The sequence below is a fragment of the Uloborus diversus genome, chromosome 9 (genome assembly GCF_026930045.1).
Source record: "Uloborus diversus isolate 005 chromosome 9, Udiv.v.3.1, whole genome shotgun sequence".
Classification (NCBI taxonomy): Eukaryota; Metazoa; Arthropoda; class Arachnida; order Araneae; family Uloboridae; genus Uloborus; species Uloborus diversus.
Genome location: NC_072739.1, coordinates 37,454,377 through 37,470,322, shown reverse-complemented (window position 1 = coordinate 37,470,322; position 15,946 = coordinate 37,454,377). Strand labels below are relative to the sequence as shown.

The 15,946-nt window shown below is 34.7% G+C and overlaps 1 protein-coding gene across 1 annotated transcript in view; it reads left to right on the top strand.

Annotated features, from left to right (window-relative positions):
• Window positions 1-14,603: 14,603 nt before the first annotated feature.
• LOC129229237 (laminin subunit alpha-like) overlaps window positions 14,604-15,946 on the top strand; it is a gene marked incomplete in the record, with an annotated part of 161,277 nt that continues 159,934 nt past the window's right edge. The window contains 1 exon segment of the mRNA XM_054863502.1: window positions 14,604-14,975. Coding sequence (XP_054719477.1) covers window positions 14,604-14,975 — 372 coding nt within the window.

Genomic DNA, 15,946 nt, shown 5'->3' with positions numbered 1-15,946 from the left:
CATCAGCTCGTTTTCTTTGTAGTGTAAATACCAGGGACATAAAATAACGAACTGATGTGTGCATCACATGACTTCCTTTTACGTCAATTTAATGACAGTAGTGCCTTGGTTTATGCAACGAAACACTTTAAATATTTTTACCCCAAGTTAGTTGCCAACCGGAGCAAAAAAAAAAAAAAAAAACGTTTATACAGATTGATTTTCCCAAAATTGGACATTTTAATGTAATTCAATGGTCAACTCTCTGAATGTTGCCAATAGTGGCCAAAATGAAACCAGATTTGGAAAAAAAAACAGTCGCCAAATTTTTCGCCAAGTTGGCGAGAAAATTTTGAGCCAAAAGCTGGGCGATATATCTCCAAGTGTTTGACAAATTATAACACCACTTGAGTTAGCATTGAAATTAACAATGATTTCCCCCCAAAAAGATGTAAAAGACCTTAGGAACATCCGAATGCAACCAAAAGGGAAGGTGCACAACTATAGGCCCCACTAGAAGACATACTGTTTTTGAGTTATGCGAGATACATACACACATACGCACCTACAGGGTTCCGTACATACGGACGTCACGAGAAAACGCGTTGTAATTAACTCGGGGATCGTTAAAATGGATATTTCGGGTGTCTGCACGTTCCTAGGCATATATCCACGTATGGTCGGGTCGAAAAAAAAAAAAAAAAAAAACTCAACATTCATTTGGGGATGAGCAAAATGGAAATTAAGGCCGATTTTTGAGTGAATTTTTTTTTTTCGCGAATACAATACTTCCTTTTTTGTAAAAGGAAGTAAAAACTGAATTAGCATTCTTTCGCAATTTTTGAAGTGAAAATTTACTAGTTGAGGGGGTGCTAGGCCTTATTGGGATTTTGACCCTGTTGGGATTTTTGCAGGGTTGCGGAGTTGGAGGGAAAATGACCGACTACGACTCCGGCTCTTGAAATTTTAAACCTTCGACTACCAACTCCGACTCCTCAACCCCAAAACCAGCCCTAGATATTGGACAGTCAGCATTTTCTTTTGTCGGGATTTTGATGTGTCGGGATTTTGACCCTGTCGGGCTTCTGGCTTGTCGGGATTTTGACCCAGTCGGGATTTCGACTCTGTCGGGATTTTGGTCTGTCGGGATTTCGACCCTGTCAGGATTTCGACCCCGTCGGGATTCTGGCTCGTCGAGATTTCGGCTGTCGGGATTCTGCCTTGTCGGTATTTCGACTGTCGTTATTACGTCCGGATACCGATTTGCAGTATAACTGATATTATCACTACATTGTGCGGGTAATCAGCAGTATGTATTTACTGCTTATACCTGCCCATAACCATCATCCGAAGAATGGAACATAAATGAATCGCTGTCAAAATTTACACCAAGACGCTAAAACCGTGGGTCGCGGTTTTTTTTTTTTTTTTTTTTTTTTAAAGCTTAACCAAGCACAAGCAATAGCGTCCAGATGGGAGTTCATTGTGTGACCTCTCAAAAATGTCTTTTATTTGGCAAATTTAGAGACAATATTGCATTTTTTTAAATGACTTCTAGTCGCGGCTTCTCATTAGATGTAGGTATGCCTGCCGGATCGTATTTTATCATTCGGCAAAATTGGAAAAATTACCGCCTCTCAAAAATTAAACTTAGGGCCTCCTTCAGCGCAAGAGAGACTTAAAATAATTATTTGTTTGTAATTTTACAGGCCTTAGACATTTTTTAGAAAGTGTACTTTGATTCTTCATATTCGGGTTCTAAAAACAATAAAACAAAATAAGTTCTTGCTAATATACAGTCATTAAAGATAACAAATGAGTAAACACAAGCAATTCATACTTGGCAGACGATAAATAAAAGTGTAAGAACGATTTTGTTCCTTTTTTTTTTTTTTTGAGCAATCACGATTGCTTATTGTTCTCACTTGACAGTCCTTGATGTTCCGGTTCCTTTTTCAGCTTGGACCAGGGCTGCAGCACCACCGTCCACCGGCGGCGGCGCAGCTGGGCCTGAGCACTGTCCTCCGGAATCCACTTTTGCTGGGCGGTGGCGTCCATATCCTACACATGCATGCCCATACACACTCTCCTACGCGCGCACGCCTTTACGCACATACACACTCCTACGTGCACACACGTAAGCCTGCACACACAACTATACACACGTAACCACCCAGGAGGAGGGACATGCTTGGGCGGGGGAGCCATTTCTAGAAACAATAACTCTAACCAGTAGAGTCTTGTCGCAACTCGTGATTGCGAAAAACATAATTTGAATTCAAAGTTTCGGAATTCAAATTAGAGAGTTTTTTTTTTTTTTTTTTTTTGTCGCAGACGATATTTTTCACAATTTTTAATACTAAGCTGTTGCACTCATAGACTAATAATAAGAATAGACCGAGCTATGGCAACCCTTTTGCTGCTCATAAACCAAACCATGTGACTGGTGGATATCCTAGCAATAACGGGCGTTGATCATAGCAGACGATCAACGCTCGCGAGAAATAAAATAAATAGAATTGATGGAACACGGAAGAATGATCTTTTACGGAGTCCGATTTGTAAATTTGTTATTCTAAGTTGTAAATATTTTGTTAATGTAGTGAGTTTTTCGTTTAGATAGTACTGTGCATTTTCTTTAGTCAATTTCAATAACTCTCTAAGCAATTAAAGATGCAAGCGCCCAAAAAAGAATCGACAAACGGTAAGATTTTTACCTACAATTTCAATTTAAGACACCGATTAGTACATTTTTGCGTTAACGCAAAACGTTTACGCCATTACGTTCACGCCAACGCTGACAAAGCAGTTCCGAATGAAATAAAAGTTACTGAAAACTGTGATCAAAAACTAACTACTAATGTCAAAATAATGCATAACTAAAAGAAAAACAGTTTAATCTCTGCACCTGGGGAAAAAAATTATAATGAAAACAAATTACGTCTTAAAATACATGTCGAGTGCCAAACTATAGATCATGTTGCCATCTATCAACCATGCTGCCAAAGTTTTCGCCAAGCCTTCCACCAGTCACATGATGTATCCATGAACCAATTTTTTTCATCAGCAAGTCTGGGAAAGCTCGGTCTACTCTTATGATTAGTCTATGGTTGCACTTTAGTTGTTCGATGAGAGCCATTGTTAACACAAGAAGTATTTCTTTTACCTAAATTTTCATAGAGATTTATTGCTTCATTGCAAACTGCGGAACATTAAGCGATTCGTCGTAATTTTTAAAAGTGCCCAAAGAATCTTCTAGTTGTCAAGTGAGAACATAGAAACATGAATGACTTTTCGATAATGCTGTTAAGCAATCAAAACATATGCCTTGTCGACTATTCGTTGTTAGAGGAATCGGAGCAAGAGCACTCATCCAATCCATCTTCTACTCGAAATTCCATCCAGAATGCAGAAGTTCTTCTTCCAGCGGAGACAGCGAATTATGCTGCCCCTTGTCTAAGATGGCCTACAAAAATGCGACGTAGAATTTAAAATCAACGCATTGCTCGAGATGCAAAAAAAAAAAAAAAAAAAAAGAAAGAAAGAAAGAAAGAAAGAAAATCTACTGAAGTTTTTACTATTCAATTTTTTATTAAAGTCAAAAAATATGAACTACAAAACTGAGTTTGTTTTATCAAGGACTGTTTAAATCAGCAAGTATATCTGTATCTGGGTAGGTAAGTAAATGTTATTGCATTAAATTTATATCAAGTGGGTGTAGGTCATTTCGTTTGATACATATTTAAGTTATTTTTTAACTAATTTTTTAATAATAAATGCATAACCAACACACACACACACACACACATATATATATGTGTGTGTGTGTGTGTGTGTGTGTGTGTAATGTCATTTATTTACATTTGTGTAAAAAAATATTTTTTTTTTTAAAGTTGCATTTAATTCATTTATATTAAATTTATGTCAAGTGCAAGTGTATATACAGTGGCTCCCAGAAGTGTTCGTACACCTACGGCTTTCAATCGATCCTATTGGTTAGAATTAATCTTTCGGAATGGGTATTTAATTATAAGAGCTGTGATCAATTTTCAACAAAACTACATGAAATTTTTAAAAAAAATATTAAAACTTAATTTTTTAAAAATCAAAAACCAAAAAGTGCCGGAAATTTTATTTCACAAAAGTCTTTGTATTACACTTCAAAAAATATCTATATATTATTGAATAATCTAATTTTTTATTAAGTTATTATTTAGTAGAATATCATGCAGTATCAACAACACCTTTTAAACGTCTGGGAACAGATTTCATTCTTTTTTCTTTCTATTTTTTGCGCGATTTCTGAGTAAGTGTTCAACCACAATTCGAGTCTTAGTGTTTCTAGCTCTATTTTCGTTTCAAAGCCATATTTTCGTAATCTCGCCTCCAAATATCTCTAAATATGTTACATTAAGTTCAAATCTGGAGATTGAAGGGGTATTTTCTAAACTTTAGGACAAATTTTGAGGCACTAGACGCAAACGTTGAAAACCGTGTGCTTCTTGTTGTTATCTTGATAAAAAACAAAGTTGATTCCGATAACCAAATTTTGGGCTAAGCGTTTAAAATTGGTTTTTAAAATATTTAAATGAACAGCATGATTCATTATTTCATCAAAAAATTCCAAACTACTAAGTCCGGATACTGATATGTACCCTCACAAAAGAACACCTTCACCGTCCTGAATGGTCCAACTAAGTTCCTAAGATAAAGTTATTAATTTTTTCTTCTATTTACAATTATACAACGATTTAACCAAAAATGTTGACTTCATTTTTATCTGTAAGTAAGGCGTATTTTAAAACGTTTTGAGCTTATTTACCATTGATTTTGTGACGAAAAGCGTAAACTTTCTGTTTTTCGCACGGCCAAGAAAATTTCTGCGGGAAGAGGTCCCATTTAATCTAGCTAATCAGAGAACTTGGCGAACAATTTTAGGTGAAAATTAAATGTAAAAATTTTCATTAAACTCTGCAGAAACTTTTACAGCACTCAAATGTGTATTTTTCATAAATTTTTTAACTGTAAATCTCCGATCACGCTTTTTCAACTTTGCCGGTTGACCTTTTCTTACCTTCTTTTCGGTCCGATTCTTTTCTTTAAAGCATTTTATAAAGCACTTTACTATAGAATGGAATAAATTAGCTAATTCAGAGATATTTCAAACCAATTTACCGCTACTGTGAGGAAAAGATTCAAATTTCGAATGGTGTTTGTGGTTTTTTTTACGAATACCAGCCCTTTTAAAGTAATAAGCAGAATATTAAGGAATAAATAAACAAAAAATTAAAGCCAAATGACTTTTAAGGGTCAACACAATGCAAAAAAAAAAAAAAAGACATATGATAATTTTAATCATGAATTTATTTGAAAACATTTAAGTGTACGATGACTTTTGTGGCGTGTTATTTCAGTGTCTCTTCGTTTTTTGACCCATTTCAAAAAGAAGATCCGCCAATATTTTGAAAAAACTACAGGGTTTTATTTAGAATGACATAGGAATGACGTGAAAAAATATTGGACTTCATATTCGAATTTAGTTTTGCGTTATTTTGGTTTTACTAAAAAATTTCAAAGTGTACGAACACTTTTGAGAGCCACTATATACACAGTATTTTATTTATGTTTGAAAATAAAATATCTTATTCACTTTGCAGTAAATATACTTCGTAATAACGTATCTACTCCGTATTATGTCGAATCTGTAATTATTGGTCATTCAATAGTAAATTGTGCAGTTTTACTGCTAATTGCCAGTCAAAAGTATATGAAAATTACTAGTGAAAAGAACAGGTAAACGGCAGTATCTGCTTTGATCAATTTTTTGATAGCAAAATCAAAATGAAACAAAGTACCCAAAAAATATTTCGATATAAGCATATAGAATCACCTAGAATCAAATTTCAATATTTTATTGATGTTTGTGGGAAATCAAAAACGCGTTTCTTCAATTATCTCAAAAACTCATTTTTGTAGATTCTGCCGTTTACCTGCACACGGCAGTGTAGCATCTTAGTCTTAATTATTTTGAATGAAAAATCAAGTTGAAAAAAAAAAAAATCAACTTTCCACACTTTCGTTACAAATATGGATTCAAAAGCAGGGTGCAATTGGATTCCAAGGGCAAAAATTATATAAATGATTTAGTTCAATACAAGGGGGAAAAAACATGTAAATAAAAATCCAGTGAAATAGCTTAGTATTGTTATCACGTCTTCAAGTATAAGGAATATAATTCTGAAAGAAAAAGAAGTAAAAGTATTCAAACACGTCATCAATACACTTTTTGCAATTTTAAAATCAAAGAAGAAAGTTTTTTTTTTTACTTGCAAAAATTTATCAAGTTTTGTACTAAATGGAAATTGAATTCTGCTCAAGTCTGCAATTTTTCATGCAGAAAATGGGGTAGGATTTCCGATGAAATTTAACATTTGAAAAATCAAGGTTCTGTGATTGGTTTTGTAAAAGTTATTCAATCAATCAACAGTCAGTCAGTAATATCAGTCAGTTCTCTCGCAACTTCTGGTTGTGTTGGTGAGCTTTTTGCACTGATGAAGAGGCTCCATTGTAGCCTTGAAATAGCTATATGCTGCATTTTCTCGAATATTTGTGCTTTATTTACGTTGTTTTTTCACCTTAATCATATTCAATCAATATTAAATTAAAAAGAGAATCACGTGTCCGGTTTTACCAATTACAAATATAATAAATGCATTTAGAGAACGATTTGAGATCAATATAAGCATTCTTGATTGTTCAAAAATTGCTTAGTATTTCTATAATTTTTTCATGCATGGAGAAATTAAAAGTTGAAAAAAATAAGTAAATAAAATAATTAAACACGTCAACAAGACATTCTTGCAAGTTTAATTAAAAAAAAAAGTTATTTATCTAAGCAGTTTATCAAATTTTATCTTAAAGCGCTGTCCTTGTCCAATTAAAACGTAACACCGAGGTGTTTTACAATATTACTTTTTAAAATAATTAATTATGAATTTCCGGACAAAATGCTTTCAGATTAAAGAAGCACTCTTCAAAATTAGTGACACTGTGACATGATTCCTAAAAACTGAACATTATTCATTAAATATATTTTTTTCATCAAAGTCTCTTGATCTTAAAATACTTTTACTATTTTCAATCTCTTTTTACCAAGTTCATATTAATTAGAAGCTTTGGAATAGGCAGAGCGGGAATGGGATTTAGTTTATGTATTATGGAATGTAATAAGATAATTTAATAATAATTCATCTTCTCTCGCTCACTTAAATTCTAATGCAACTGCAAAGTAAATCCAGAAATCGATTAATGCCACTAATGTAGTTAGTAATCGGTTTGAATTTAATTATACTCAGATAAAATGTATAGTTTAAGTATAAGTGATTATTAGGGTTTTAAGTATGAAATAAATGAATTTAATTAACATTTCTAGACAAATTACATATTAATGTTTTAAAAATAAATTCAATAATTACTATGTAATTAGAACCAACGATAAGATTTTTAGAACGATTAACTATTTAACGCGTCTTTAAAATAAATTAATCGTAAATTCGGTCATCTACTATTACACCAAAACGTGTCATTAAGATTGTAATTTACGCTTCATTAAGTAGTTTTTAATTCATTTTTACTTTCTTCTATATCTAATGTATAGAAGAAAGTATTGGATTCGTGCAAATTTTCGAATTTCGAATTTTGACGGATTCGAACGTTTTGAGGTGTGCTGAGTCCATTTCGACTATTTTTGGAAAATGTCTGTCTATCTGTGTGTATGTGTGTGTGTATGTGTGTCACGTCTGTGTGTGACCAGTTTTTTGTGGCCACTCTACAGCAAAAACTACCGCATGAAATCGAACGAAATTTGGTACACATATGTGCCTTTATGTGAACTTGTGCCCATTGGTTTTTGGCGCAAATTCCTCCAAGGGGGGTGGAGCAATGGGACGTTTTTTGAGTTACGCGTGCTTGCTATTCCTCAGGAAGTAACTGGCGGAATCAAACAAAATTTGGTCCATATGTTGCCATCAACAGGAACAGGTGCTGATTCAATTTTGGTGCCAATAACTCAAACGGGAGTTGAGGTATAGAACGTTTTTTGTAGTCAATTGTGACTGCTGTATCTCAAGAAATAATGAACGGAAGGAAAGAAAAATTTATCGGCAAGTAGCCCTTAGTAGGTATAAGAGCTGATTTTATTTTGGTGTCAACAGCTAAAAAGGGGGGTAGCGCAATCACCCGTTCTTTTTTCCATTGTGAGTGCCCTATCTCAAGAAGTAATACTACGTTCTGGTTGAAATTTAGAATATACTAGCAAAAATACCCGGCGTTGCCTGGGTCAGTAATAATTATGAGAAACAATCGTTACTTGCCCTTGTTTTCTGTTTTAAGCGAAAGAATTTAAAACAAACCTTTTTGACGTGATTAAAAATCGAGCTTCTTCCTTACTCATTAAACTAAAATAGCAATAAGTACAAAGAACAAAATAATATTCAGTTAGAAACGAAAGCACGACATTTATGCATATACAAATTTGAAGAATTTACGAAACATGAAATTAAACTTTACATGTTTAAAACGATTTATCTGTTGGTACTTTTTTTTTAAACTAAAACCTTCTCTGTATGGCTATTGATGTACGAACTGTTTTAAAAAATGTAGCCGCCCGTGTTCCCCTTACACTTGCTTTAGTTATTTTGGGAAATTTCAATTTTTGTGGGCACTTGGTGCTGTTTAAAATTTTACCAAATTTTCGAGAATCATTTTGGGACACTTTCGATAATACTCCCCCTCTTTACTAATTTTTATTATAGAAATATTGTTGCCCGATGCTGAGATACTTATGGTCTAAATAAAATGGCGCTAAACGGTTTCATCCGAAATGTTTCCAAAATAAGTAGTAAAATTTGGCGATTGTTTGAAATCGTGCAAAAAGAAAAATTAATGGAAGTTTTTGTGCGGTTTATGGATTTGCCTAATTTAGTTGTTGAATTATTTTACACAATATTTTTTGTTTCTTTTTTAAGTATCTTTGACTAGCGATATTTTGTTTATATGGTGAAAGCTGAGAAACATTATTACGTAGTCTTTGGGCTCAAAAACAGCGACAGTGGAAAAAACTGCCAAATGCATCAGCAACTGAAATCTTTCTGAAAAAATTCTGGCGATATTTCTGCTGGTTGGTTGGATATAGTGAGCAAGTGTCCAATCAGCATAAATAATAATAATAAACCATTAATTACATAAGCTCCGTTTAAAAGTAAAATGATCAGCCAAATCCATTTATTTTTAGCCAATCTTGTGGAAAAACGTTACTTTAAGATTTGACTTGAGAAAAGCCTCAAAAAGTCAGACGAAACGCAAAAATATTCAACAATACAACAATTCTTGGGAGTTGAGATGACACACTAAATAATGACTTGGGTTGATGAAAGCCTTCGAACAGGGAACAAAAAAGCCCATAACTCGTTTTTTATACAACTTAGAAACATCGAACAGATGCTATCTTCAGCAGAAAAATTGGCGCTTTCGATGGACATATAATGTTAATATGTGCACGTTTTTTTCCACCCCCATATTGGGGCATTTATGCGAAAATTGGGACTAAAATTGGAGTAAAAAGGGAACTATCAATCGGATTTTTTTCGAACTGGTCTATAAACCTTCCCAGTACCAAACTGAACAAACGGTGAAAGTTTCAGCCAAATCTGCCGGGTAGTTTCTGAGATCTTAGGGAACAAATTTACCAAACTCCATTTTTATATATTAAGATGTTAATCCATATGTAAACAGGCTTTGGTTCAATTTTGACGCCAATCGCTCCAAGAGGTGTTGATTTTTTTTTTTTTTTTTTTTTGCGAATAAAAATAGCTTTATTAATGCAACAATAAGAAAGATAAATCGTAATAGATTGTCGTCTGCGTATTTCTCGTGATTTTAATTGTATGGAAATGATCGGAAATATTATCTCAATGATTTAAAATTTTTAACTGTTGCCATCTTATGTTTGTTAACAAATAAAATATTTATAATTAATTCAAGCAAGGCTTTTGAAATAACTTTCAATTTTCGCTCTTTGCTTTACTTTTGCAATAATTCAGACATTGGGATGGTCGTCTAGTTTTTTCATGTGTAATTTTGTTTTTGTTGGGAATACTGCATATTGTCAAGCACGGGGAGGGATCAGAAAAAAAAAGAAAAATATAGAAGAAAGTTTCGTGATGGCCACAACATACTAGTTAAAATCGTTTTTCGGGTATATCAAATTTCGATAATGTTTCATATTTTTACTTTCTTCTATATCTAATATATAGAAGAAAGTATTGGATTCGTGCAAATTTTCGAATTTCGAATTTTGACGGATTCGAACGTTTTGAGGTGTGCTGAGTCCATTTCGACTATTTTTGGAAAATGTCTGTCTGTCTGTGTGTGTGTATGTATGTGTGTGTATGTATGTGTGTGTGTATGTATGTGTGTGTATGTGTGTGTGTGTGTCACGTCTGTGTGTGACCAGTTTTTTGTGGCCGCTCTACAGCAAAAACTATCGCATGAAATTGAACGAAATTTGGTACACATATGTGACCCTATGTGAACTTGTGCCCATTTGTTTTTGGCGCGAATTCCTCCAAGGGGGGTGGAGCAATGGGACGTTTTTTGAGTTATGCGTGAGTGCTATTCCTCAGGAAGTAACTGGCGGAATCAAACAAAATTTGGTCCATATGTTGCCCATAACAGGTACAGGTGCTGATTCAATTTTGGTGTCAATAGCTCAAACGGTGGTTGAGCTTCCTCGTCAAGCATGGGGAGGGATCAGAAAAAGGAAAAATATAGAAGAAAGTTTCGTGATGGCCACAACATACTAGTTTTCCTTATGTCAATAAAATAAGTTGAAGTATAGTGTACATATTGAACTCGAGCAGTACTTAAGCTTTTTTGCCATTCTTTTTCAGCGGAAGAAACTTCAATGAATAATATTACTAATTGCCGAGTAAAATTTGACGCATCGAATGCTTTTTGCTTTTTTTCTAGCTATTAGTCGTTTACGCCAAATTCTTTGCCGTGATAAAAGTTAAAACTGGATTAAAATTCTCTCGAAGCATTAAAGTTGTTCAAAGTATGCTTTCAAATTACTCAATTTAATTACAGTCGGACCCCAAATTAACGAATTCATCGAGACCGGAACTTTTATACGTTAAATCAGGGTTATTCGTAAAACCGGGGTGCGTTTTTTTTACAATTGCACTTACTATATCAAAAGCCCTAATAAGCAACTGTACAAAAATATGCACGATTAGAATGTGTATACTTTTTATTCTGCGACTTATTACACACTAGTTAAGTTGAAGTTGTATTGTGCTGAGTAATGGATTCTGATAATTTCCTTGATATTTCACTCAAAATAGTTCCCTTTCGACTTATGGAGAGAAGAAAATATCGTGTAATTTACGGCCTGCTGCATGAGATATGTTTTTAGTTTCCATTCCATGAGAATTAGGAGCATTAGAAAAAGTAACAGCTTTAATGAGTCTCATTATCGCTTTCTGCAACAGAATCGCTATTCTTTGGTTGCTTCCTCGCCCGTCAAATATTGCTGATTCCAAGAAAAATATTTTTCTGCTTCGGACAGGATGGATTTCTCATTTGGAAAACAATCTAATACTTCCTAACTCAAATTAACAAAAAAAAAAAAAATCGGCTTTTAAAAATATTTGTTAATTTGGGGTTTATTATTCGGTCAATAGGGATTTTTTGCCCTCATTTTGGTCGGAGAAAAAGAAAAATTCGCTAAATCGTGAAGTTCGTTAATTAGAGGTTCGTTAAATTGGGGTCCGACTGTACTTAATGAAAAGGAATGAAATGGAGCGAGGCAGACCTCGAATTTCATAAATTCTATTTTTCTATTGTTCGTACGATATTGAACTTTAGTTTTCACCAACTTTTTCTAAAAAAAATAAAAGAAAAAATTATAAATGAGGCATTCCACGGTATTTTTGGCATTATGTAGAGTCCGTAACGTGACCTCTTTTTGCCATAACTTTTTAATTTACCGCATGATTTGCAAATTATTTTAATTTGGGCTGGTGTGTTGGTAGGAAAAGATCAAAATAAAATAATATGCTAATCAAACAGTAAATTAAAAAGTTATGGCAAAAAAGGTCACGTTACGGACTCTATATAAATGTCAAAAATACCTTGGAATGCCCCAAACGTTGTGTATTTTTTAGTACTTATGGATCCCTGACGAGAGCTCTGTTATTATTATTATTATTATTATTATTATTGTTATTATTTTCTGATCCAGGCCCAGAGCCGAGCAACCCCTGACAAGGCCGTATCCAGAGGGGGGGGGGGCTGACGGGCCCGGCCCCCCCCCCTTCCCCGAAACCCGAAATGTTTTGTACCATAAAACAGAAAAAGTTTTTTTTCTTTTCTTTTTTTTTAAATTCCTAATGTCAGAAAAGGAAAATAAGAATTTTTTTTTTTTTAATTCTTAATTTTGCTACTATTCAAAATTTATAATATTTTGTAGAAATACAGAAAAAGCAGTTCTAGTTCTCATTAGCTGCAAGGCATACTTGAAATTTAGACCTTTAATTAGGACTTCCTGCTCTCTTCCCCAATTCAATTCAGGGCAGTCCAGGGTCAAGGCAGGCCCTTTGTCAGTCCGGTAGACTTTTCAAGTCTACCGAACTGACTTCTGTGCACTTCCTCCTAAAGAGGCGTGCACAGAAATTTTGGGGCTGTCACAAATGCTTTTTTTGGGCCCCCTCCATATTTTTTACCCATATTTTCAACCCTAGGTTTAAAAATATTGGGCCCCTTTTAAGCTCGGGCCCGGGCCAACAGGTGTCCCTTCTCCCCTCTGTGAACGACCCTGCCCTCCTCCCCCTAAAACTCTTACAAAACTTACACTGTACTGATTTCGAGCCGGGGACTCCCCAAAGGCTGGGCCCCTAGTTTCCGATTAGGCGAGTATCTTGTTACCAAGATGTACCAAATTCAGCTCCTTGATACATCCTGAGTAAAAAATGCAAAAATCACGATTCTCGCGTTTTTGTAGCATAATTTTCAAGATCATTTTTGTGACTGATATGTTTCTTGTCTTGCATTTATTTAATGCCGAATTCAGTGTCATGGAGGTTCTTTTGTTATTGCTTGTTTTTTTTCCCTTACTTCTACTGCATACTGTTAATACCTTAAGTATGAGAAAAAAAAATAACACTTACTCTACTCTCTTTCATTTTCTGCACTACTTGTGATTGAAAAAAAGTTTGTTTCGAGAAATGTTTCGTTGCATTTATTTTTAACTTAAAACGGGTGTGTCCTACAAAGTTATAATCATTTTGTAAGACTGCAATCAACTTCTGAAAAGTGTAAATAAAGAGCTTCAAATAATTTCAACTGTTCGAGAGTCTTTGAAAATTATTTAAGTTTTTGAAATTCCTTGAAAAGTTCTTCAATTTTGTATCTTATCAAGAAAATAAAGTATGAATTGTCCAAATGGCCAGTATATTACTCTTCCGTTCTTATTTTCTGAATATCTACACAATTTCTTTTTAACTGTTTTGTACAATTTTCATACTGTAGGGCATTTAATGGAAGAAAATGGGGGTAGGGGGAGTGATCAAAAACAAACTTCACTAAAAGCCGATATGAGCAGATGGCGGGGTGCTTCTCTTTTCTCCTCTCTCGTTTTTCCTCTCTGTCCATTAAGTTCCATGATTTGTCGAACAAGCAATTTTTATTTTGTTTGATCTTGATTTGCAAAAGAATGTATAACTTTTAAAAGACTTTGTTTGCCTACTTATTATTTTTTTTTTCTTCATATTTTTGTAGTATCAATTACCTAATATAAGGCCTCAAATTAAAGATTTTTTTTTTTCAAAAATTTCTCGGGGAAAACCCCCCCGGACCCCCTGAAATTATGGATGTTCTACATCCGACTTAAAGGGACACTCTCCTGTTATCCTTACCACTACAAGGTGAATAAGAAAAATAATAAGAAATTAAAATAACAAAAGTCCAAACAGTGGAATCATTAAAAATCGAAACAAAAAGTCTTCTATGTTAACATTTTTATGCGTTTGGTGTGTCTATTATACTATATGTGCATGTGTGTGTTAGGGCAATGTGCTAATCCGGGCCCCTCCCGAAAAAAATTTCTGGATGCGGCCCTGACTCCTGATCCATTCAAACCCGATAAAATCATCCGCCAAAAAATTTCGATGGTCAGTCTGCCCCATGAAGCCAAAACGGGAACTCCTGCCAAATCAATTTACCTCAAAGGCAACATTAGAAAAGATGCTTATCCGCTGTCCAATTAAACACTAAACATCCACGATGATGTCAACGATTATACTTGGGGAAAAAAGAAAAAGTCGCTCTCTCTTTCTGTGCCTCCCACATATTTCGCACTCTGTCGCGTTATCTCCTTTTTTTTTCTTCCTCTTCTTCCACTCGCCTTCCGTTATTAGGGATCAAGGCAAGGCGGGCAGAGATAAGAAGGAACGCTTTTCTTCCAGACGAACCCAAGGAATTCCTCAAACAACCCTCCTTTGGGAATGAACTCGCCCGAGGCCACAAGAGTTCCACAACTCTGTCCCGCGTCCGGGGTTCATTACGGAATGTCCCGAACCATGATCCGGTGGGCCTTGTGCGTGCTCACTCTCGTGGGGGTCTGTGGGGCCCAAGTGCTCAACCCCCCGCTCTTCAATCTCGCAGAAGGGCGGAAAATATCCGCGTCCGCTACTTGCGGCGAAGGCGTGGTCGAACCCGAATTGTATTGCAAGCTTGTGGGGGCCAACACCGACCGCCAGGACAATCCGAATATTAATCTAATCCAGGGGCAGGTTTGTGATTTCTGTGACCCGAACGACCCGAAGAGGGCGCACCCGCCAGAAAATGCGATCGACGGGACGGAGAGGTGGTGGCAGAGCCCCCCACTTTCGAGAGGAAACAAATTCAATGAAGTCAACCTCACCATCGATTTGGGACAGGTAAGTCCAATCTGTATGATGTAAAATTTTGTAAGCAAATTTGCGAGTGCCCCGTAAAAGACCTCGATCAATAGTCAATTATACCCTCCTCCCATTTTATGTGATGTAAAAACTACACAAGTAAATTTACAAGTACCTCATAAAATAATTCGATCAATAGTCAATTAGTATGTGACATTAACTATACGAGTAAATTTGCGAGTGCCTCATAAACTAACTCGATAATACATACGATTATAGTCAATTATATATTCCTCCCATTTTATGTGATGTAAAAACTACACAAGTAAATTTATTAGTGCCTCATAAAATAATTCAATCAATAGTCAATTAGTATGTGACATTAACTATACCATTAAATTTACAAGCGCCTCATAAAATAATTCGATGAATTGTTAGTTACGCCCTCCTTCCACTTCACGTGATGTAAAAATTACACTAGTAAAAATTACACTTAGTAAAATAATTCGATTAATAGCCATTTACTCCATCTTCCTATTTAATCTGCTGTAAAAACTATGGAAGTAAATTTACAAGTGCCTCATAAAATAATTCGATCAATAGTCAATTACAACCTCCTACCATTTTATTTGACGTAAAAAATGACACAATTGAATTTACTACTACTTCATAGAATGGTTCGAGTTCCCATTTTATGTGATGTAAAAATTGCACTAGTAAAAATACAATTGCCTCTTAAAATAATTCTATCACTAACCAGTTGCATCCTCCTCCCATTTTATGAGAGGCAAAAATTAAACAAGTAAATTTACAACTTCTTCATCAAATAATTCAATCAATAGTCAATTACTCCCTCCTTCCATTTTATGTGATGTAAAAATAATACAAATAATTTAACACCTGCCGCTAAAAATAATTCAATCAATAAATAGTTACTTCCTCCTCCCATTTTATGTGATGCAAAAATTACGCCAGTTAATTTATAACTGCCTCGAAAAATAATTCGATCA